A 21,083-nucleotide genomic window follows, 5' to 3' on the forward strand; every position below is an offset into this window, starting at 1 on the left:
GGCGACATAAATCCCCGCGATAGTCTCCTCTTTCACCGAGAAGCGGACAGGAGTTACCCCGGTCCCTCTCCCGGGCTAGCAGGGACGGTATACGACTTTGGATCCCCGGGGTTCGAGCCTATCACCCTGTCCAGCCGATCATCATTGGGCTATCTCTTGGACACACAGACATCGACTCCAACTCGGGGCCAACTCCCAAGTTCCCAGCTCCATATTTGCACATGCCAGGAGGTGGTCTGAGACATTGCAGGTCTCTCTATCGATGGCAGCTGAATCGCGGCATCTCCAAAATGGCAGAAATCCCAGAATGCCTGCCGCCCTGGCCCGCGACAAGAGGAATGCAGTGCCGCCAAATCCATGCGCCGTCAGCGCGCCAGCGTGCCAGCAAAGCCGGGAGATTGCCGTCATCTGCGCGTCGAGAATAACGTTGCGTCCCTAGGCTGGCAGACCTCCAACACCGCAGACTGTCCACTGCCTGCCACCCTCCTCTCCTTTTTCCCACCTTCCGGGTGTAGTTTAACATGACGAATCGAAGGGCCCGTTAGTTCGTCTAAACCTTCATAACGACACGCGGAGCCGTCCCGGCATAGCTTACACGCTACGGCTTTTCCGCTAGTAAACAAGGTGTCACTCCCCATTTGCCAATTCGTTAGGTCGTCATGCAAGTGTACAAAAACTGCACAAAGGGTGTCATCAGAGAAGAAGCCACGACCGTTGTGCTAGTTCCGCCCAGCTGTCTTCCTGTCTTCCGAGCAGTCTACCGCGCGCACGGCTCCTGCATTGCGTTCTTTCTGCCCAAAGGTAATCGACAGTATCCTTGGAAATAGATTCGTCGATCCCACAGTGGTCTCCACGTCTAAGCCATATGAGACACGGAATATCGAAATCCTGAGGGTCCCTCGAGCGTGCGAGGCGTGCTAGTGTAGCAGTCTTTGCGGGCAGCTCCTCCTCGTCGATGTCTCACACCCTCTCTATGTTCTGCCCCTTTCTCGAGCCACACCCGCGCATAGGTGCCCCTTCGATCTAAGACCAGTCAAGGCTGGCATAGCCAAGCTTTCGTCAATATACAAAGACAGCATCCCTCGGCGTTTAGATTTCCATGCTTTTCGTCGTCCGACGTCCCACACCTATCCCCATCATCAGCCGCCGTTGAAGGGAACGAAAAAGCACATTGCCACGTGCCAGTCCTCGTGGACTCTCGATGCTTCTTAATTCCACTACCAACCAAGCATAGCCGTCAACATTTTTCAGGGAGAGTTCACAGGCAGCATGGAGGTCCCTCCAGGAATGAGCCCGGACGATTCGCGGGTACCAATCGTCGTTGGCGTCACGAGCTTTGTGCTTTCAGTTGCCTTCTTGGCTGTATCAATACGAGTGTACACCAGAATATTCGTGATACGGCAATTTGGTATGGATGATTGGGCATCCGTTTTTGCTTTTGTAGGTTTTGGAAAGTCCTCTTCATCCCTTCTACCTGATTCTGACTACTATTCTGTAGCTGTTGGTCCTTGGTTGCGGCTTGGCTGTCGCACTGAGTAAGTCATATATAGACACTACATTCGATGGTATCTAACAGCCTGAAGACACCAGAAATGGCCTCGGTCATCATGTTTACTTTCTTACATCGGAACAAATTCAAGACTACATGAGGGTCAGTTGATGTCTGATACGATTCACTTCGCACACCTATTAACGCTCCCAAGACATTCTACGTCACCATTGTATTCTACAATGCAGCATTGGCTGGTATCAAGATGACCTTCCTTTTCCAATACTACCGGGTCCTGGCCGTCCAAAAGATGAAGAAGGTCTTCATTGCGGCGATGGTAATAGTCGGCGCATGGAGCATTTCGCAGATCCTTGTCGAGATCTTTATCTGTACCCCTATTCCAGCATTCTGGGATAAGACTATTGATGGCAAATGCATCCCGAACTACCCCCAGTGGTACATCAACGCAGCAGGCAACATCATCACCGACATCATTGTATTCGTGCTGCCGCTGCCAGTTATTCACCGACTGAATCTAGCCCGAGGCCAGAAATATGTCTTGCTTGGAATCTTCTGTCTGGGCTTTTTGTATGTCTTGTCCCACGATTACTTGACCATTCCGGGCTCCGACTAATCTTTTCATAGCACATGTACCATATCCTTCATCCGGATCCGATTCCTCAAGCTCGAAGAAGACTTTACTTGGCAGAATGTCGAGACCGCCGGCTGGTCCATCGGCGAACTCTGCTGTGGACTCGTCTGCGCTTGCCTACCGACGTTCCGACCCTTGGTCTCTCGATTCATTCCCGCCCTGTCGAGCCGTATTGCGAAATCCTCGAAATACCACAAGAACGGAGACTATTCTGAAAACACCGAAAGTACCTCACGCCACCGCGATCCCGAGCTTGGTGGTGCACTTGGCAACCCGAACCACTACTCTGCCCGCTACTCGAAACGACGGACTGGCTCGGCGGACAGCAAGGCTGATCTGTATGGCATCGCCAGCTACGATTTGAGCCATTCTGATGCGAGCCGCGAGACAGGGCTCCCCATCCAAGCCTCGAGAGATAGCCCGGATTTCACCAGTCAGATCGATAAGATGCCGTCTCCATTACGGCAGCAGGAGTCTATCGAATTGGGCGGATATAGACCAAACCACCACGCCATCGTCGAAACAAGAATCGAAGCGGGAAGGAGAGTCTCTGATGACGAGATCGAGCTGCAGCCAGGAGCGCCGATCGAGGTTAAGTGCGATATTGTGCAGGTCTCTTCCCAGAAAGTTGAGACAAGGGGTTTCTCATGAGTCAGTCCCTCTACAGATAGGGCTGTATTGATACGAAGAAACTTTGAACCATTCAGAGACGGCCTATTAAGCCCAGAGATTAAGTTGGCGTTGGAGATATCACTCTTTACTTACTAGATACCATTTTCTTTACTATTCAACATGGGCGGCTGATGTGGGACACTGGCGTGGGCTCTTGGCAAGATATTCTTATAATTACTATCAGAAGGCCATTCTATTCTACATCGTCCTATTGTTCTCTTCATCGCTATCCTTAGTGACTAAAGTATTCAAGACTCTCATGCATGGTAACTTGGTTCATCAAGAATGTCGATCATCGCTTTTTGAGAGCATCCTGGTCCTAGCCGATTCCCGTGATCAGATTAGCAGGGGTGAACGAGACCAACTCCTTTAGCCTAAATTGCTCCCGTCTTTGCAACCAAGATCTCGAACCCGATCGGTCCCTGCGGCATATTCTTGTGAACATGTCTCATGGCCTGTGCCTTCTTCCAGTAGCGGCTTCTGCAGCCCCTGCCGCTTTGCTGAGGTCGCAACAGAGGGGCTGCTTCCCACCAGAGAAGAGACTCGAATGCCCTCCGGATTGACTGCGTCCTCTCAGCGGCGAGATTTTACAACGATCCTAACTTTTGGTCGCACGAGAACGAAAGAATCCGTCGCTGTGTAACCCTGTCTTGCCTCAGAACCGGGATCCTCAAGTTCCATGTCCATCTCCAAAAGCATTGCTGCCAAAGCTAAAGACATCTCCATGTAGGCCATTCTGGAATGAAGTTTAGCAATGGTTTGTTAAAAGCTAAAACGGGACCCCTTACGTTCTACCGAGGCACGCCCTCGGGCCCTTGGAAAAGGGAGAGAAAGCTGATTTATCCTTGACTGCAGACTGGCCATCGCCGATCCAGCGTTCTGGAATGAAGTCGTTGGGTCGTTCAAAATACTTGGGGTTCCTATGCATCGCCATGTTTGCAACGCCGACTTCCGTCTGAGAAGGGATGATATCAGTGTTCGTGCTCTTGAGGTTGAGGTAGACGATAATATCGACTTACTCCCACTGGCAGAGGTATGCCGTGGAGAACAAAGGCTCCATCGGATTGGAGCACCTGTCTCGGAATGAAACCTGCATTCGGTGGGAAGATTCTTAATCCTTCTTCGATCACAGCTCTTAGATATGGCAGATGCTGAATCTTGTGGTAGTTCAACTCATCACGCGTCGTGACTGTAGATCTGACCTCAAAGGCCACCTTGTCGTATGCATCTTTATGAGCCAACAGATGCCACAATATTGTCAAAAGCGCAGTAGATGTGGTATCAGATCCTGCTACAAACATGACGATCGCTTCACCGAACAGCTCGCGATCAGGAAACGGCGCGCCGGTGGTGGGACTTTTAGCCGTAAGCAGGTAATTGAATATGTCTTGCCTGCCTGAAGGATTCTGCCTCTGTTTGATCATGGCGCCAATCGCCATCTAGGCATTTCAGTTGACGATGCTGCTTGAGACAGAAGGCAGACTCACCTTCGCTGGATAGCCCCGAGTCGTATGGCTGTACGAGAACTTTCGAATCAGGCGCTGCAACAAAGGCCATCTCCAGAGTGTACCTTCCTAAAACTCTCTTAGTCAAATCGCCTGAAGTATGCAACAATCGAAGGCGTTTATTGGTACCAATGAGACAAATTTTGCTGCTTGCACTAAGCCATCGCTGATTTTCGCCTTCTCTGTGGGATTGCGAAGTAAATCGAACGTTTCTCCAAAACAAACGTCCGATAAGATGTCAACTGTCAAGGCTGATAAATAATCATCCAAGTTGACCTTAGGCTGACCTTTCATCACCTCGCAAAGTTTCCAAATGTGCCCCATGAATGCTGTTTCCATGGCGTCTAGCTTCTTCTGAGCGAATGCTTGAGAGAGGATGGACTTCTTCTCTTTGTACGCAGAACCCATCGAAGAAAAGCTACTTTGGAAACCTGGGGTGAAGCTCTGATAGAATGGCGACTTGTCGATTGGTGATGTCGCCGAGTAAACCTTTTGGAATCCTTCCGTGGTGTTCACAGAGACAGTACTCGGGCCCAAGCGCACCAAAGGACCTAACCATCTATGTTAGACACTACCATTGAGAGCAGCAGATTGTGGTGATTACCGTATTTATCATGGAGTTTACAGAGCGTCTCATGTCTCATATTTGTGTATAGTTGGTATGCGTGCCAGAAGTCGTTGAACTTGGCCAAAAAAGGCCCCGGGACTCGGGCCAGAGGATGGAAGATCACATTGTAAATGAGAGGAATCGCCAGCTGCAACAGTCAGCCTTGAGTCCAATGTCAGGAGGCATTTTGATGCAAGTTCACATACCAAACATAAGATTGCAGAGATGATGGCAGCGACTTGGATACTGGAACCGTGCCAATTAACGGTCGCATTCTGAGTCTCCATGGCTCATTTGGAATCGTGTTCCCTGGTTTGTTGAATCCTCGCAACGATTCGAGTCGTGGCAATAAAGAGGCAACATGTTCTCTTCTCCGTACTACTGTGATTTATCATTTCTCGTTACTTGTCTCTCATATCCTCGCAGACAGGACTGCGTACTCCCCAGATCGCCGATAGCGCCTGTGTACAAGGATCGCGGATCCGCGGTCACCGGTGGGTGTGTCCAGCGCGGAGACCGCTCTCGACTGCCGAACTCAAAGAATGCGGCATGGGACGGAGAGCGGTGGCCGCTGTGGGTCTCTTCCCCATACGTTCTGTTTGTACCCTATTGTCTGCCTTCCGTCGCCATGCCGCTGCCCTATCACCCCGGATGCTTCGAGATCATGACGCTTTTCAACACGATTCATAGAGAGCGAGAAGCTTATGCATCAATAATGAGCTATATCGTCCTTGAGTTGAAGGAAGTCTGATCTAGCCGGCAAATTCCAATGTTTCGTGCCTAACAGCACTCAAAATGGTCCTTGCTATTACGGTTACAACGCCGGGACCACAGGCTAGCACAGATCCCCGCGGCATTCAAGTGTTGCCTCTGAGTATGATCATGCTCATGGCTCCAAGGCTCCTGGCCTGCCCTTTGTGTTCTATGTGATACCGTGGTCTGGTGATGATGGCTCACTCGCTGGGCAATCGGAATCATCTCAATCGCAGACGTGCCTCTATTTAAAGCGATTCCGTCATTGCCAGCATGAGCACAACAACGCGTCGAGCCGGTCGGCTGCCCTCCAGCTGCGTCAATTGCAGACGGCGAAAGATCAAAGTAAGCATTGGAGCTACATCAATGACTGCAGTGAGTCTCGTACTGACTATAAGAGTGCGACAAACCGACGTCTAGATCCTGTCACCGGTGTGAGCGCCTCGGATTAGATTGTGTTGTCACTGATGAAGCCAGCATCCGTCCTTACTATCACACTTCGAAGGAGCAGTTCGAACTGATGGCCGCCATTGTCCAGCACTACGCCCCTGGTATCCCATTAAGCGTTGAAGGCCTGCGCACTTTTGTCAGCAAACTCCAGGCGGCACCCCAACAGCCTGACTTTGCCACGGAACTTGCACAGCAAGTCCCACCTGCGGATACTTCGTCATGCTCGCCGGTCGATGGCGGGCACTTACTACCGGGTGTCACTGCTAAGGACTCGGCGTCACCAATGTCAGAGGGCTCGTTCATCTCAGATGCAACACGCCAGCGAAGTGAGTAAATTGGCGATTCGGTCTAATGAGAACCTTGCATTTACTCATCGCCCCTAGGATTCAACGGTGCCTCAAGCTACGCGGTCCTTCAGTCCAAAGTCAGCCTATGCATCACACGAAGCTTCCCTCGGCTCGCGGCGCTGCAACCCAGTGGCACATTTGATTTGCGTGAAGGCGAACCGCTGTCGAATAAACAGGATGCAGCACTTCCTGACAGGAAGACATGCGAAAGATGCAGCGTTGTCTTTCTTCGCTTCGTCAACTGTGTATTTTACGTCCTCGGCCCAGAGAAGCTTTTCGATGCAATAGTGAGAGCCCACGGAAACGCAGAAGTGAGCGTGTCGACTCAAGCCATGATTCAGCTCATCGTTGCTCTCATTGACGACGACCCACACCATTTTGAGCTTGCCTCAAAGAAGATGGAGAGTGTCATCGAGGAGGGGAGTGTCGAGAGCATCCAGGCGATTATTGTTATGGTCAGTCATAATACTGTTCTCCTCTACTTCACCGATCAAGAACTCAGCTAATGCAGCTCACTGAGCTTAGGCCTTGTACCGGCTGAAGAAAAACCAGCGGAACACTTCTTGGGTCGTTCTCGGCAGCGCCATCAGAATTGCCCAGTCACTTGGGTTGCACGTAACAACTGACGACGAAAGTCCCCTGTGGGCGGAACAGAAAACTAAGCTTTGGTGGTCATTATGCGACTTGGACCAGTGGTTCACTAGCGTTCTGGGGAGATCATTAGGAATCACCGTTGATCTCAGTACTATTAGTTCGCCTTCAGATGTAATCCAGCTCAAGTCATTGCAATGTAATCCTCAACTAACATCACGTCATAGAACCTCATCGGAGCCCCAAACATGCCGCCTATGTATGCCTTCGCCTCGGCACGCCTTACACGGCTTCTGTCTCGTACCCTTCAGTGCAACTCCGAGAAACACCACGATAATGGCAATGATATCGATCGGTTGATTCAAGACCTTTATGGGTGGTGGGAGAGCCTGCCTCAGCACCTGACCATACCTGCAGCAGCAATCCCCCCATCATTGTTGCGCGCCACGCTGTACTTACGGTTGAGATATCATTGCATCATCGTCTTATTGACTCAATCGTACCTGTTCAATGCTACTTTCTCAGGGTCTGAAGCCGACAATCGAATGAACATCTGCGAAGAGAGCAACAACAAGACTATTGCAACGCTGATCGAGATGCAAGAAAGGGATGTTCTTACCAACCACTTCTGGTTTGATTCGTACCATGCAGTGACCTGCGGACTGGTGCTTCTCATCAGAATCATCAAGAACCCAACGTCTGTCGATTTGCGAGATCTGGTGATCAAGTTGAGGAGTCTTCTTCGAATGTTTCCTGATAGATTGCACGCTTTTGCCGTCCAGTGTTTTGACAAAGTGCTCGAAGACATTGAACACCAGCAGTGAGTTCTATAGCTTGACTTCTCAACCAGCAGACTTTTTAACTTCTTCAAGACCGGAAACCACAACATTTGACAGCAGTATCATCTCTTTCGAAACAGGACTACCCAATTTGGACTTGTGGGAGCAGCTAGGGTTCTCTGAGTCTAATTTCGATTTCAATCTCTAGCAGGATACGGGCATCTCAGATGGCTTTATTTCCATAGAAGATAAGAAAGTCCAGCGCATCGCGTACCTGCGGCCATTCCGGGTCATCCACTCTTAAGCCGGCATCGAAACCATGGGATTGGCCTGGAATTAAAGAGATACGCGCCTTCACTTCCATCCCGCTCAGCTCCCTACAAGCCCTTTCGCTGAAGGCATGGGGAATCAAGCCATCCTTATCCCCATGAATAAAAAAGGTTGGAGGAAATTTTGGGTGGAATACTTTAACAGGGTCGACGCGGTCGAAGTCATCGTCTTTGACAATGGACTTCATCTGCGTCCCGTTCTTCAATGCCGTGAATAGCCAGGCGTTTCTGGGAAGCGATAGATCAGGTGCTGGCATGCCCCTTTTTCTCTCCCCGTCTTGAGACGCAGCTGCCTTTTCTAGAGATGTGACAGTGGTCGTCATGACCGGTTCCTCAAAGATTTTGTCGGTTAAAGCCTGTGGCAGTGTCGGAATGGCAGCTAAAGCAGGCAAAGGCTTGTGCCAGAATTCATCACTGACGTACTTGACGCCATAAAAGTCAAGAATCGCCCGGGGAGGTTCCGCCAGAGCACCCTATTCACGAGATGTTGAGTTTTGGGTATTAAACTGGGACCGGAAGCATTGGTAACTCACCAAGTGTAGAGCTAAGAGTCCTCCAGCAGATTGCCCGAAAACCACAGCCTTTCGTGCGTCAATCCCAAAGCCAGTGTCCGCTTCGAACTTTTCCGGAAGCTCCGTCTTGCACCAAGAGAAAACGTCAATAACGTCTTCGATTGCATCGTGTAATGCAACTTGTGGGCAAAGTCGATAGTCGGCTGATACAACAACGAAGTTTGCGTCGGCAAGATACTCGACTTCAACCTCTGGCAACGCATGCCTGGATCCTATCACGAAACCTCCTCCATGAAGAGCCAGAGCTGGGAACATTCAGTCACAAGTTAGTCGACACGATCGACTCAAAACTTACCAAGCCCCTTTGGCTCCCTACTCTTTGTAGGCTTCCAGTAAGCCGTTGCCTCGATCAACGTATTGCCAACCTGCTTGAACACGTAGTCCTTGCTGGAAGTCATGACCACTTTTGGTTGGATTTTTGGTATTGACTGGGACTTGGTAGTGTGTCTACAAATGATAGTTCAAGGATAGCGACCTTACGAGCTCGGGACTAGAGTTTGCTGTAGTTGTTAAGTTCTTACTTTATCAATGACCACCTTGTATCCAGGTCAATACACTCGATATATACGGTCCTCCGTTCTACCCGGTCAGCATACCGAATGAACGCACGGCCAGAGCCGAAACCTTGAGGTCGGTCTCCGTCCTAGGCCACCAATCACTGAACCTTTGTACTTGATCTAGCTTCCCTGGTCGACCGGCAGTTCAATCCCGTCTCGGTCTCCGCCCCCGCCATCTCCGCATAGCGGTCACCGTTGGAAAGTGTGACAGCGTCACTGTCCGGCAGATGATACAGAGTTTGAAGCGTCAAGGAGGAAAAGCCTGGGGATCGATTACTGCACTTTTCAATGACGATCATGGCGTTTCGATTGCAACTACCCGTAGTCGGTCTCGGTTACCAGAAGTAGTGTAGTGAAACCGAAGACGTTTATTGAGATAATGCCGGGCTTCCCGAATAAGTCGCTCGGTAGTATAACTATTCATCAAAAGACGGACGAATCCCATGGGCACCCCCAAGGTCTCAACAAATCAAGATAGCAAAATGCCTGACCTTTCCGAGCGTTCGAGATCTCTCAAGGCACAGCAGGAGACGAACTTCCCTCCAACGCCATTCTTTGATGGGCCAGAAGCACCTTGCCGTTTCGAAGCGGAAGTCTACAATTGTATTGTCCGCGGTTCAATCCCACAAGAGATAGACGGAACATACTACCGTTGCATGCCTGACTGGTCTTGGGCCCCTCTTTACGAAGACGATGTCTTCATCAACGGGGATGGCGCCATAGATGCAGTTCGGATTAGGAATGGTCACGCCGACTTCAAGCAGAAGTATGTGCGCACTGCCAAGTTCAACATAGAGAGGGTAGCGAGGCAGTCAGTCTTTGGCAAGTACCGAAATCGCTACACAGATGACCCGAGAGTGAAGCATGAGGTTCACTCGACTGCAAATACGCATATTGTGTATTTCGAACATCAGCTGCTAGCCTTGAAGGAAGACTCCAGGCCGTATGCAATGGATCCGGACTCGCTGGAGACTAGAGGTAGGTTTTCGTCGCCCAGCTGGTTGCTGCATGCGTGTTCACTACGTACAGCTAATTCAAATTTGAAGGACTGTACGACTTTCATGGGCAGTACTCGGCTCCAACTTTCACAGCGCATCCAAAAATTGATCCTGACAACGGAGAGCTGATAACAATGGGCTACGAAGCCAAAGGTGATGCGACAAATGACGTTGCATACTATCTTTTTGATAAGAATGGGAAGAAGCTTGAAGAATGTTGGATCAAGACGCCTTACGTTGGAATGATGCACGATATGGCAGCGACTGAGAACTGGATCGTTTTCGTACTCATCCCACTTGAGACACAGCCAGTTGAAATACTGCAGCAAGGATCGAAGCATTTCGCCTGGGCTGAGGACAAGCCCCTGACTTTTGGTCTTCTGCCGCGGCGAAACCCTAAACCTCAAGACGTTCGTTGGTTCAACTTTAAGAACGCCTTCTACGGTCACACTGGAAACGCGTTCGAAGGTGAAGACAGATGTGTTTACCTCGACGCGCCCCTTACCCATCATAACAAGGTGCGTATTCTGCAGGACTATTTCCTAAAGGCATTCTCTAACTCGTGCACTAGTTTTGGTTCTTTGGCCCGCGAGGCGAAGACCCATTCTCTCACCCAAGCGGTAAAGCAGTGGTAGGACAACCTGCTAGTAGCTACGTGCGCTGGAAGCTCGATCCCAACGCAACAAACTTCCAAGTTGAGCCGACGGAGCTAGTCGCCCTCGATGGTGAAATGCCCAAGGTTGATGAAAGATTCGCTACCAAAGCGTACAGCAAACTGTTCCTATGCGTTCACGATCCAAAGGCCAAGTACAGCCCTGTAGGTGGAACCTACAACACCATAGCAGCTGCAGACATCAACACCGGGAAGTATACTCACTGGTCTGCCGGAGAACATACTTCTCTGCATGAGGTAGCGTTCTTGCCAAGGTCCCCAGACGGTAAGTCTTTCATAAATCGATAGGAATCGTGCGGGTAATGGGGTTACTAATGTTTTCCATAGCTGCGGAAGGAGACGGCTTCCTTGTGACCATTGCGAACAGACGAGACGTCAGACTGTCCTGCATTTTGATTCTCGACGCCAAGGATCTTGAATCAGGCCCCGTAGCAATCATTGAACTACCTTTTCGGCTGCGCAATGGGATACATGGAAGCTGGGTACCCCGCTCGGACTTGTTGCATGACAAAGACCTCTGCGATATGTCTGGCGTAACCACAGAGATTCGGCAGAAGTTTGAGGGCATAACTGTTCAGCCAGCCTTACGAAAGTGAGGGGACGACGATAGGAATGTCCACTGTGTATAGATCATTGAAAGCTACTATCTTTCAAAGTCCTCTTGGTGCTTAGAATTGCATATGTCTGTCCCTTGCGTCTCAAAGCGAATAGGTCGTTAGACTGGCATAAATCCACAATATTTAGGCAAAGGTCGATGTCTTCTTTCCTCCCAAAGTGCGCCAAGAAAAGTATCGTTATTAGCGAAACAAACATTCTGCTCATGACGCAATGCCTTGCACGTTGCGTACTCAACTCTTACATTCTCTACCCCCTTTTTGGCGCTGTAGCAAAGATGTTCTTCAACTTGTCGTCTAGCCACTTGACATCCTCAAAGTTTCCCGGGGGTCCTCCAGCCCAATGGCCCCAAATGGAGGGGTAGACAGCCAATTCACCGACACCTTCGCTCATACACTCGACCTCATACTCAGAGTCCTCGGGCCTGTAGCTGTTAGTATTGGTTTTGGCGGTGTGTTGGAGGAGATTCTTACGGGAAGTAGAGGTCGGTCTTTGAGGGCAGCACCAAAGTCTTGGCCTTGATGCTCGCCATGGCCTTCTTGAAATCGCCATTGTATGGCTCTTGGTTGCTCACATCGGCACTTTGCCACGTGTGAATCATGACAAGCAAGTTCTCCGGGTCCTTGCTCAGAGCCCACTTCTCCCAAAACGTTTGCATGAAGTCCTCGAGATCCTTGGCTCCGTAAAACTTCTTGTGCAGCTCATGTCGATAGAATGCCTGGGAAAAGCCCCATCCGGCGTACCCACGGCCAAAAGCTTTCAGACCAACTTGCTTCTCCTCGTCTGACCAGACCTGCACAGACTTGTCCTCAGTTGATGCAATGCGTCCTAGTGTACTGCCGGCTGAGCTTGTCTTCTTTGCTGCGAGAAGCGCCGACTTGACCCCCTCCAGGAAGACTTGATTGTGCAGGGCGCACTTCGCGGCGCCACAAAATGGGACTGCAATGTCCAAAAAGTTGGGATATTGTGTCGCCCATTGAAAGGATTGAGCCGCGCCCATAGACCATCCCAGCACGGCTCTGAGATGGGTGATCTTGAGCTCCTTGGTGACCAATTCGTATTGTGCCTTCACATTATCGAAGAAAGTCACGTCGGGAAATGGATTGATGTCCGAGTTGGAGGGGCTGATGGACTGTCCGTTACCGAACAGGGCCGGAATGACGATGAAATAGTCTGACGGATTCAAGGTTTTGTCGTCTCCTACTAGCCATTCGTTGTCCGCGATAGCGCCGGAGTACCAGGTGGGATAGACAACTGCTGGAAGGGATGGGTCGCCAAATGTCTTATATGCGATCCATGCTCTGGGCAACGAGCCACCGCCTTGAAGATGGAAGTCTCCAAGCTGATATTTCTTGATGTCAGACATGCTTGGTTGAGAGCAATGAGATTTAAGAGTGAGGACGGTTCTCCAGCCTTACTCTCTCAAATCAAAGATAGAGAAACTTGGGAGGTATGTCGAGATGTAGGAGCGCTGTGCAGGCAATAAGGGTGATATAACAACAGCATTCTTATCTTTCTTTCGTCATGATATGCCGCCGGCGATGTGAGGGGAAGCAGGGGTCAGCCGATTCAAGCCGTGAGACCCGTGACCGGCGCCGGACCGACCCCGCATTTTATGTCGTCCGCTCCCTACGTTATCTACAGCCATCACCGACGCTAGAAGCCATGATAACCTTAAGTTACGATCATTTATGGTACCGACGGGAACGAAGAGAAATTAAAAGGGAATGCTCTTGCGTTTGCTCCCGGCGCTTCAAGATTCCAGGTTTATTACGTCAGAAGGACATTGCATTACGACGGCATGCTGCCTAGCCTTGACACTGAAGTTTGAGCATGGATTCTCGGTGAAGGAAGCCTTTCCCAATAGCTGTGTCAGCAAGACAAAACACCTACTGGCGGCGATAAAGCCTGGACTTTCAATCTTGCGATACGCTAGGTCGCCAGCGACGTCCAGGTTGGGGCTCCTAGGATAAGGCTTAGGTCGGCCGCCTGGGCCGACTAATACCCCGCTTGACGGTATACAGAATGATATACTTGTGGAATATCTGCTGCCATCAACGTGAGCGAAAAGAGTGGAAGACTTGAATACCAGAGGTACCGGAGGACGCACTCTCAGACACTGAAACCTTTGCTCCAGTCCTGTGTTTCTCAGTTCCTTATGACCAGATATCCAGATCGTAGACACTTCCATGCCCGTTCTTTCTTCAAACGGGGGTTTCGAAGTCATTGAGTGCAAAATTGGCAGAAAGGGGCAAGGGTACTGAAAGACAATAGGTTGTTGACAACCAGAGCATGAACCTTTACGAGAGAAGAATGAAGGAGAAAGCATCAGGTGCGGGCCTGTCTGTTCCGCAACCCCAGACAATAGAGCAGACTAACAGCCAGCATAGGATGACTTCGTTCCTATTTAGCTACCCAAGTTCCTGCTGCCAATGTAGATGATTGCGAAGAACTCGGGCTATAGCTTCAAACCATTCTCAGATCAGGCCGGCTGCCTAGGGTCGAGGTGGAGGGAGGACTTGGGTCGTTAGTCAATTGGAAACCGGTGGATGTTCGAGTTCGAGACAATACCTCTGCAAGTATCTTAAGCGACGAGTTGTTAGCGAGGTCCTCGAAGATAGCAATGTGCAGGCATTGAGTAACAGGAACCACCTCAACTGTAGATGAAATTGCAAGAATCCGAGATCTATCGTGCTTCCAGGTTGTAAGAACTCAAAGGCGTGGCTAGCACACTGAATGCTGGTCGGTCCGCGCGGCGAGAATTGCTCAACCTGTTAGCAAACCAGCAAATGACTCGAGACTCATAGCACTATGTGGTTGGGCCAAGTGCCGATTTCGTTCATGATGATCATCTGATGTCTCTCGAGATGCAGATCAAGACCATGGGAATAGCTAGTGCTGTCGCTATTAGTGTTCTTGACTCTTCGTCCGAGGTCATCCTTCCTCCCTCGAGCAACGTGGATACTGTTCCTGAATCGAGTCAATGCAGCAAGTTAAGGCTAGCTGGGAGTCGCTTACAATGGAGTGGAATTTTAAGACGGATGCAATGTTGGCTTTGATTAACCCACCTTCTTCTTCAAGACATCTCGGTGGCTTTTCCGTATGGCCGTTCGGAGACGGTGGAAACAGTTTCATTCGTGCAAAATCAGTCGGCCGCGAAGATCGCCACATAACCCAGGCGATCTGAAGAGTTCTGCAAGATTCAACCGCCGGTCGATATCAGAAAGGATTCAGGTTGCCGTCGCTAGGTTGAGATGTCCTAGCATGAACTGGCGTCACTGCAAATGCTGATCTTTTCAGCATTAGTTGGCACCATAGCCATGCATGATACTCTGGAGTTGGTGAAAGCTTGCAGCGAGGGCTGATTTGCTGAGTCTGGTCAGACATCGCAAACGACTTCGAGCTGTAACCGTTGGCACGATTCTTCTCCCGGGGTACAGTTGTCTAGACATAGCTACCTGTTCAGTCCTCGTTTTGGCAGATCTTGCTCTATCCTTTGTCTAGAGAGCCAGGCATTTCCCCCTTGATTGTGGATTTCTGCTGATCGAATACGAGCTGTTTGACGTTCAGGTCCCAATCTCCTGCGTTGTAGAATGCCAAGGTCCGAGTCGATATAAACGTCTTGGCGCCATCGGCTCAGTTGGATCGAGGACGGTGGTGACTCGTGAGAGGCGAGGAGGAGGCCACGGAATCCGCCCGTCCTGAACGGGCAACTTAAGGCCGTCATTGTCTTTTGATCTCGTGCTTGGTAAGAAGTGAGAAAATGGTGGAGTGGGCAGTTGAACCACACGATGATTGGAAAGCAGAGTTTGGCAGCGCAGAATGCCAATATTCGCAGTCTTGGCAGCTAATCCCCCTTTTCAATAGTGCAACATGCCAAGGTTGCGGGTAGATGCACAGGTCAGTGACCGCTCCTCTCACTTCTCTGACTATGACGGGCATACTGTCTTAAAGTTATAGAGTTCGCTGCTAGGTGATCGCAAAGTGCCGGAAAGTTACAAGGAAGTAAGCTGTAGGAGTTTCGTTTCGCATCTGTGTTGCTCTATAGTTGAGAATTCGCCGTAAGATGGGCTTTTAACGTGAGGTGAAAAGTGTAAAGAGGTGGGAGCCGGTCACCAACTCGTTGGCAACTCATTGTGAGCAACCAAGCCAGGGGTCATCCCCACACACTCATCATGACAATGCCCCCCCATCAGATCAGCAGTGCATCTGCTCAGATAGGCGACGCCATCCGCTGTGCGCACGACGACGCTCTGCGTTGAGTTATTCCTCCAACGACCAGTCCTCGTTCATTTAGACAGTATCTTGGCGTTCATCTATCTCTGGGGTGCCGCGCGCAAAAGCCACTCACCCACCCTGCTGATCCGAAACATAGCAGCCGTACAACTCTAGCGCAGGGTCACACCTTCAGCGTTACTGCGGATGGCTGCCCAGCTGGGGCGGCATTGGTTCTGTCTTCTGCCCTCGGTGGGTTCAGCTAGGCCCTGCCAGCAACAGCCGAATGAGCCTATTCGCAACCCCTGCACTCCCCAAGCGCACCTGGCCATACCAGAGGTCGGGCAATGCCACTCAGGAATCATTCTCTCACGTTCTGTTAGGAAGTGAAGTTGTGCCCAGCCGTCTGGTTCTGGTACCCTGGTCGCTATGGGACGGGCCAAGACATGAGTCTTCCTTACTCGCGCTGTTCATCTCGATGTAACGACCTCGCTAGAGGCCAATCACCTCTCGCTGTATCCGTCGTCCAAGGCGTCTTTGTCGACGGATTTTTCGTCCAGTCTCTCCGATACCTTGGCATGTCTGTCGAATCATCCTGGAATGCACAGATGGCGAAATAAACAAGGGTTTCGATGAGATCAAGGGATGCGCTTAGTTGGAAACGCCCAGGAATGCAGTTGTCAACATAGAGTCGTAGACCAGCCTCCTTGCAAGTTCCCACAACCATCAACGGCACCATCTTCCTTCGCTTTAAACAAGAAGGCGGGATTTGGAGGTTCTATGTTATATATAAGACTCCGCTATCGACAGGTTGGACCACCAGTTCCTCTTTCTCTCCATCGTGCCTTTAAGTCTTTCATTCTTTTCCCTGTTCATCTCATTCCATCAACTTCGGTAGTGCTAGTCACCCGCTTTATCCATCTCTTATTTCATCCGAACCGATTCCTTAAGCAGCCTACCTCTCCGAAATTATCAACATGAAGTTTTCCGCTGTCACCTTCATGGCTGCTCTGGCCGCGGCTTCGCCTGCCAACATCGTCATCGCCCGCAACGAGCTTGCTCTCCGCCAGGCCGCCGAGGCTTGCAACATCGGCTACTGCACCCAAGGCGGAGGTACTACCGGCGGTGCTGGAGGCTCTAGTGTCACCGTCAAGACTGTCGATGAGCTCGTTGCTGCCGCTAAGAAGGAGGGTCCCCTTACTATCGTCATCTCCGGTGCCATTTCCGGCAGCGCCAAGGTCCGCGTCTCTTCAGACAAGACCATTATCGGAGAGAAGGGCAGCTGTAAGTGTCCTTGCCGCTGAAAACACGGCCTCTTACGCGCTGTTGTACTGATGTCAATATCTTCGCAGCCCTCACCAACGTTGGTCTGTACGTCCGCCAGGTCAAGAACGTCATTATCCGTAACCTGAAGATCGGCGGCGTTAAGGCTAGCAATGGCGATGCTATTGGCATTGATGAGTCCACCAACGTCTGGGTTGACCACTGCGACCTTTCTGGTGATCTGAGCGGAGGCAAGGATGACCTCGACGGTCTCCTCGACATCTCCCATGGGGCTGACTGGATCACGGTCTCCAACGTCTACTTCCACGACCACGTAAGTCATGTCTTAGTCTTGCCTTAAGTCTCTTTTCTTTCCAACAAGTTGTGAGCTAACAACCACACCAATAGTGGAAGGGATCCCTCGTCGGTCACTCCGACAGCAACGGCAGTGAGGACAAGGGCAAGCTCCACGTCACCTACGCCAACAACCACTGGACCAACATCAACTCCCGTACTCCCCTCGTCCGCTTCGGCACTGTCCATGTCGTCAACTCCTACTACGACAAGCTCCTGCTTACCGGCATCAACTCCCGCATGGGCGCCCAGGTCCTCGTCCAGAGTACCGCCTTCAACAGCTGCCCCGCCGAGGCCATCTTCTTCGCCGACTCCAAGGAGACTGGATACGCCGTCGCTGAGGATGTCGACCTCGGTGGCTCCAAGAACTCTGTTCCCAAGGGAACTCTCACCTCTGCCTCGCTGCCTTACAAGATTGCCGCTCTCGGCTCCGGTAAGGTTGCCGGTTCCGTCCCCGGCGCTGCTGGCCAAAAGTTGTAATTGGATTATCGGCCGGTTTGGATGTCGTAATTGTGTGGGGATGAAGTGACATTTCTTTGTACATACTTGACTCAGTATATATGAGTGACGCTGCTGGTCTGTTGATATACGCCCCTAATGTGTACATATGGGTTCAAACTGTTTGCCAGAGCTGGATTATTTGGAGGCATTGTATATAAGTCTACCGTTTACTCTGTAAACTGGACAGGATTTTCTCTCCCAACTTAAGTCCCATTGCAGTCTGTCTCTTGTGAAATAATCGCTGAGCTGTTTCTTCTATCTACTTTACTCGTATGAGAGATCCATTTATGGTTCGATAGCCAATTGCGCGGGGAATTTACAATCGAGGGCAGCGCTCTGTCACGCCCCTCTTTCATAGATCAGTTACAAGGTTCTCATCCCGCTTCTTGATACGAGGGAAGCAAAGCCACACGATAGCCACAACTGCGATGAGCGACAGGACGATAGGTTGGAGTACAGCAACACCTTTACTCGTCGCAATCGCGCCGATGATGAACGGGAAAACCGTTCCGCCAGTACCTCCAATGGCCATGGCGAAGCCAATAGCGCTGACATGGATGTGCTTCGGCAGTAGCTTGGCTGTCATCATGACTGCTCCAGGGAACATAGGCCCAAGGAAGAATCCGAGGAAAGCCACAGCAATGGCTGAAACGATGAACTGGGGAACGAGCCAGAAGAGGAGTTGGAGAGCGAGACATATGGCAATGTAGATGCTGATGCAAAGCCTTTCTCCATAACGCTCGGTCACGAAGCCCAAAGTAGCACGTCCCAAGGCCTGGCCTGCCCAGAAGCCGGTCGCAGAGATTCCAGACGCGTAGGCGGATGCCTTTCGAACGCGTAGCATGAACGTAACGATCCATCCTCCGAGGCCAACTGAGAAGCCGAGTTAGCAACTTTCAAACACCATGCTGATGTCAGGACCTACCTTCGACACCCATGTACGCGAAGAAGAACACGGAACAGAGCCAGGTAACTTTGGACTTGAGCGCAATTCTGGTACCCGCGCCCCCATTACCCTCGTTCTCGTGCGCGTGTTCTGCGCGATATATTGCGCCGGTCTTTTGCCAAAAGGTGACGGTGAGGCCGACGAGTTCAAGGACAGATGCACCGACCTACGACTTATTAGTACATGCATTACCAAAGACGCCGGCGGAATGGCACTCGACTCACCATTACATAGTAGTAATTATACCAAGGCAGTTTCGCAGTGACAACCATCGAAGTAGCGATCAGTGGAGACACGAGAGCTCCAACGGAATAGAAGGAGTGCAGGAACCCCTGGATTGTGTTGGCCTTGTCCATGGCGCCAACCCAAGCGCAAAAGCACGCATCGGTCAGTCCATTGCCGAATCCGCTGATCATGTTGGCCACGATGAGTGCTGGATAAGGAGGATGCAGTGCCAGGACGACGTATGTGATGATGTGGCAGAGAGGGGCCATGATGGCCACGCCTCTCTGACCAAACTTCTGGTGGATCCTGGCATTGGTAAATGCTGCGACCGAGTAACCGGCGAAAGGAGTCAGAAAGATCAACGAGACGATAGTGTAGCTCAGTTCGTAGTAGGTTTCAAGCTGGACCAGGGTTAGAATGACTAGCCCGCTACAAATGCTCAAGCATCGAGGAGTAAACGTACGTAGGGAATCAAAGCCTGAAGGAGGTTATCAGATTAGTGATTATGTACAACTTGTTCTTGTCTTGATAACCACTTACACCGACTGCTGCGTCGTTCATACCGGCGATGGCAAACGAGAAGAAAGCAAAGCCAAGTCTTCCCATATTACCCCTTGGCGAATTCCATCGTTCGACAGCTCCATGAGCGTTCGTTGGAGGGGTGTCGTCAGGTACATCTGACGATTGATGTTCTTCGGGTCCGTCTTTCTTCGGTGAGGCAGTTCCAAGTGCGCGACCGCTGGAGCTCAGTCTACCAAGCTCGTAAGGTTCCGAAGTAAATGTTTTCTGATGCTGCGCATCAGATCGCGCCTCGGTGGCGGTTAGCGACATCTTGAGCGGGTGTTGGCAAGTCAGCAGCGCAACCAGATCTGCTAAAACCTCTGTTCAAACGAGATGACCTATACAGAATACGAGACGAGAATCATCAAGAAAATCCATCGAAAAGTTCAACGATTGCCATGCTGATAAAAAGGTCGTCGAAGGCGGTCTGGTGACTTCGCTTGACCGAGAACTTGGCGAGGGGGTTCCCGCCGACGATTATCCGGAGCATCTGGGGTTCCAAGGTTCCTTTCTCGGAGTCAGACGCGGAGCGCTAGCGGAGTATTGGTCGGAAACATTCCTGACTAACAACACGCAAGCCAGGCGAGGAGGCGGTTTTCCTCGTTCATGATTCGCTGATGGTGTCAAACACACCCCATTTCAGAGAGTTGACTCGGCCCAGTCTTAGCTAAGGTAGAAAAAGGCGATCGGACTTGCTCCACTGGGCCGAGTCACTGGGGAAGCAACAAGTTGCGGCGTCAATTTGCGAAACCGAAGCCTCTACACCCATTCCAACCAGTAAGGCCGCGAAAGTTTTAGCGAGAACACAGAGCCAATGACGACTTTAAGAACCGTAGTAAGTAATCTATAACATCGTTATGTAATAATTGTACGGTGATCTCTACGAGACTCAGGGAGATGGCGATAAGATAGGAGTTTCGAATCACCGCGTGGAGATTCAAACGAGCGAAACCACACTCGATTCTTCTTGCTTTAAATACCGTCTCAATTTCATCTCGTAAACTGTGTACGGAGTAAAAGGAATAATACATCAGAATCACGACTTGACAGATGGAATTCAAGGATAAAGGAATGTTATAGAAGTGGCTCTGTTGTTTCCGGGAGACTCTGTCAAGCTTTGGTGTTGGAAATAGTGTCAATCATGTTAAAGGGGCCAATCAAGAGCTGTCAAGGTAATAGACTGACTCTTGTTGAACACCCTAACGACCGGTTTTTCGAGGCCACTGCCTGCTTAGCTGAAGGATGACGGCAAGTAAAAAGTTTGGTTGCATTCAAATTTGACGATGCGGGGCGCTTCACACTGCGATATGGGCATCAGGATCTGTTGTTACGATCTGTGATCTCAGGCAACCATTCTTGCAATCGTTCGAGAACAAACACGATCTCAAATTTCGAGACAGCGTCCATGATCGCGGGACCAGCAGTGCGT

At 50.7% G+C, this 21,083-nt stretch overlaps 6 protein-coding genes across 6 annotated transcripts; 3 read left to right on the forward strand and 3 right to left on the reverse strand.

The window, feature by feature from the left end:
• Positions 1-2,975, forward strand: HER10_EVM0007414 (uncharacterized protein). The gene is made up of 5 exons (XM_035476971.1): positions 1-1,440; positions 1,499-1,535; positions 1,584-1,651; positions 1,704-2,077; positions 2,135-2,975. Exons 1-5 carry the CDS (start codon positions 1,270-1,272, stop codon positions 2,790-2,792), a joined length of 1,308 nt encoding a protein of 435 aa, XP_035338555.1. The 5' UTR covers positions 1-1,269; the 3' UTR covers positions 2,793-2,975.
• Positions 2,976-8,068: 5,093 nt separating this feature from the next.
• Positions 8,069-9,144, reverse strand: HER10_EVM0004233 (uncharacterized protein; the record flags this gene model as incomplete). The annotated part of the gene is made up of 3 exons (XM_035473885.1): positions 8,069-8,647; positions 8,708-8,991; positions 9,042-9,144. 3 exons carry the CDS (start codon positions 9,142-9,144, stop codon positions 8,069-8,071), a joined length of 966 nt encoding a protein of 321 aa, XP_035338248.1.
• A 641-nt stretch (positions 9,145-9,785) lies between these two features.
• HER10_EVM0003169 (uncharacterized protein) lies at positions 9,786-11,570 on the forward strand (the record flags this gene model as incomplete). Its single annotated transcript, XM_035472854.1, has 5 exons — positions 9,786-10,281; positions 10,350-10,819; positions 10,873-11,239; positions 11,302-11,451; positions 11,488-11,570. 5 exons carry the CDS (start codon positions 9,786-9,788, stop codon positions 11,568-11,570), a joined length of 1,566 nt encoding a protein of 521 aa, XP_035338156.1.
• A 23-nt stretch (positions 11,571-11,593) lies between these two features.
• Positions 11,594-13,093, reverse strand: HER10_EVM0002337 (uncharacterized protein). The gene is made up of 2 exons (XM_035472053.1): positions 12,063-13,093; positions 11,594-12,013 (listed from the first exon to the last, which is right to left on the reverse strand). Exons 1-2 carry the CDS (start codon positions 12,953-12,955, stop codon positions 11,839-11,841), a joined length of 1,068 nt encoding a protein of 355 aa, XP_035338074.1. The 5' UTR covers positions 12,956-13,093; the 3' UTR covers positions 11,594-11,838.
• A 3,688-nt stretch (positions 13,094-16,781) lies between these two features.
• Positions 16,782-17,901, forward strand: HER10_EVM0012356 (pectate lyase B; the record flags this gene model as incomplete). The annotated part of the gene is made up of 3 exons (XM_035481752.1): positions 16,782-17,088; positions 17,157-17,401; positions 17,476-17,901. 3 exons carry the CDS (start codon positions 16,782-16,784, stop codon positions 17,899-17,901), a joined length of 978 nt encoding a protein of 325 aa, XP_035338997.1.
• A 373-nt stretch (positions 17,902-18,274) lies between these two features.
• On the reverse strand, positions 18,275-19,924 carry HER10_EVM0004245 (major facilitator superfamily transporter; the record flags this gene model as incomplete). The annotated part of the gene is made up of 5 exons (XM_035473897.1): positions 18,275-18,795; positions 18,848-19,034; positions 19,093-19,494; positions 19,557-19,571; positions 19,634-19,924. 5 exons carry the CDS (start codon positions 19,922-19,924, stop codon positions 18,275-18,277), a joined length of 1,416 nt encoding a protein of 471 aa, XP_035338250.1.
• Between the last annotated feature and the right edge of the window lie 1,159 nt (positions 19,925-21,083).

Source organism: Colletotrichum scovillei, assembly GCF_011075155.1.
Source record: "Colletotrichum scovillei strain TJNH1 chromosome Unknown Contig00001, whole genome shotgun sequence".
Lineage (NCBI taxonomy): Eukaryota > Fungi > Ascomycota > Sordariomycetes > Glomerellales > Glomerellaceae > Colletotrichum > Colletotrichum scovillei.